The 2,500-nt window shown below is 38.4% G+C and overlaps 1 protein-coding gene across 3 annotated transcripts in view; it reads left to right on the top strand.

The window, feature by feature from the left end:
* LOC137979100 (apoptosis-resistant E3 ubiquitin protein ligase 1-like) overlaps positions 1 to 535 on the top strand; it is a 20,304-nt gene extending 19,769 nt beyond the window's left edge. For all 3 annotated transcript variants that reach the window (XM_068826277.1, XM_068826279.1, XM_068826278.1), the window contains one exon: positions 79 to 535. In XM_068826277.1, coding sequence (XP_068682378.1) covers positions 79 to 181 — 103 coding nt within the window. In that variant the 3' untranslated portion in view covers positions 182 to 535. The remainder of the gene's footprint in view (positions 1 to 78) is intronic.
* The last annotated feature ends 1,965 nt before the right edge of the window (positions 536 to 2,500 follow it).

The raw sequence follows: 2,500 nt of genomic DNA, 5'->3' as shown, positions 1-2,500 counted from the left end.
CAGGACTTTCACTGTTTCTTTGTCGTATATAAATTCAGGTTGTATTCTTTAATGTTGTTTTATGTCGTTTTTTATTAGTTTCAATCAACTTTGTTTGCCTGCCTACTCATCCTTCAACGAAATGCAGAAAAAATTGTTACTCGCTATAAACGAGGGAAGTGAAGGCTTCGCCATGGTATGAGGATAGGAACCTTTGCAATTCCTTGACCGAAAACTTTTTCTTATTTCTTAAGTAAAGTAATCAGTTGCCATTCCTGAGTACACTAGAAAGAACAAAAGATGTAGATTTTTACATTGTAGATTTGTAAAAAAAAATTAACCCTAAGAAACTGGAGTAACTAAAAAGATATCATTTTTGTCGATCGTCAGAGTATCTCCAGTGTTGAATATTTGAACTTATAAGTTACTGTAAGTAATGAGTTTTATTTTAAAACTAGCTGCTAGAAGTTTTGTAAATGATTTTAAAAGTCCAGTAGTTTTCTACACATGTATCATAATTCTTGCATTTAGTCATTAAAATGTGAATGTTTTAGTATCACTTTGTATATTACGCTTGATTAGAGAATTAAGGATTACAGAAGCTCTTTCAGATGAATTGATTGTGAGAAATCCCTTATTTTTATGTAGATTTTGTTCTGTATCTGCTTGCCGCAGAAGGAGGTCTAGGTAGAAGCCAACTTACCAAGAGTTGAGTAAGGTTGTCACCCGTCTTGATAGCTTGGAGAAAGCCTACCAGGCCTTAAAACGTCAGCAGCATGGAGCGGTAACGGCAAATTAAATTTGACAGAAGCTTCCACGAGTAGTTGAGAAAGAGCCACCAAATTTGCAAAAGAACATGACCAATTTTTTGAATACTTTCTTTAATTCGCCCACACACTTAATTTCCACAGCAAAAAAATATATATATATTTATCCGACCATGTTATTTATCTCCCACAAAAGTCTCGTGCCCAGAGCACAGATAAACCTTCGTCAAGAAGGCCGCTGGTTACCCCCGGTCGGTCTAATTTCCTATTTCAAAATTTTAACAGCCAAGCGAGACTCGGAAAGAAAGCTTCGCGGTGAACGATATTTGATTGGAGTTGCTTAGCGAGTGAATCAGCAGGGAACAGCAAGATCTCTGCTTTGATCTTATGGAGAAATAGAGGCCGGAGGTTATTTTCCAGGGGCATTTATCGCCTAGAGCGACAGCCACTCCGGAAAGGACTGCTCAGCCTTGTCTTTCTCTTAGCAGTGAAACACCAAATTAGCGCCACTTCGCCGAAAACGCTTCAAAACGGTCTCAGACGCTGGCAAACAACAGAGAATACATCGCGGCACCAAGGTAAGTCAATTTTATTCACAAAAAATTACATTTTATGCCCGTGGAGTTCCCAGACAAGCCTTTGCTTTGGCACTTCGTAACACAACACCGCCAGAAAGTCACGTAAGTGTTCATGTCGCGAACTTGGGCAACCCTGGGCCCAGAGTAGATTCTGGGTGCGATCTCTCTCGCAGATATGATGGGCCTTGGATTTGGGGTCGTCACGCATTGCGTGGAAAACGTTAATTCGTTTGAAATGACTCGTCGGCCACTGCAAACCACGGGAATGTTGTGTTTGGCCAGTATCTCTTCGTCATTTTATTTTTTTTGTGTGGGTCTTCGTTTTCCGCATACTGGCCTGGGTGTGTGGAAAACGAAGACCTACCGTAATTCACGAGACAGCCTATCGAATGAAATTATGTAAGAAATGAATCATATAAAGCTACATTAAAAGTAAAATATATCAAATAAATTAAACCCCTACGTGACTATACGATTAGTACTGGTAATTGAACTGAGTGGAGTGCAATTTGGTGTGAAATAATACGTGCGACTTTAAAATCGAACGAGCGCGCAGCGCGAGTTCGATTTGAAATCACACGTATGGTTTCATAACAAAATTGCACACATAGTTCAATTACCACTTTATTACATCCATTTAGAAATCATACAATCATTATTTATAGCTAAAACACAGGATTATAGTCAGTACCAATATTTTATTGACCAGGTGGGAACAAAATTTTCAAAATTCGCCACACAATGGTTTTCTTTGTCTTTCAATTTCCTTTAATTTGATTGTTTACCTTAAACAAGCCTTGAAATCCAATTGGTTGTTTTGTTTTAGCGTTCCTTTCTCATTGGTTGGGGAAGTGGTGCAATTTAGAGTTATAAGCTCATAGTTAATTTTCCCATACAAAGTCTATAAATCGTTAGCCTGTGTACAGCCGCCCGCTCTTCGAAAAAAATCGGAAAGGAGCGTCTGTGATTTACCGTTGGTAATCGTGTTCAATACCATGTGATTTTTCCTGGAATGTCTGGAAAATGATTTGATTGGTTATTACCCTTCGATCATTACATCATTGAAACAGCGAGTTTTGATTGGCTTTTATTTTTCCACATCAACACTGTGAGAACCAACGTGAGAGATTTTACGATGAGTTCGTGTGTACTTTGTGCATGATAAAAAATACGAAT

This window comes from Montipora foliosa, chromosome 12, assembly GCF_036669935.1.
Source record: "Montipora foliosa isolate CH-2021 chromosome 12, ASM3666993v2, whole genome shotgun sequence".
In the NCBI taxonomy this organism is placed as follows: domain Eukaryota; kingdom Metazoa; phylum Cnidaria; class Anthozoa; order Scleractinia; family Acroporidae; genus Montipora; species Montipora foliosa.
This window is presented reverse-complemented; position numbering and strand designations above follow the sequence as displayed.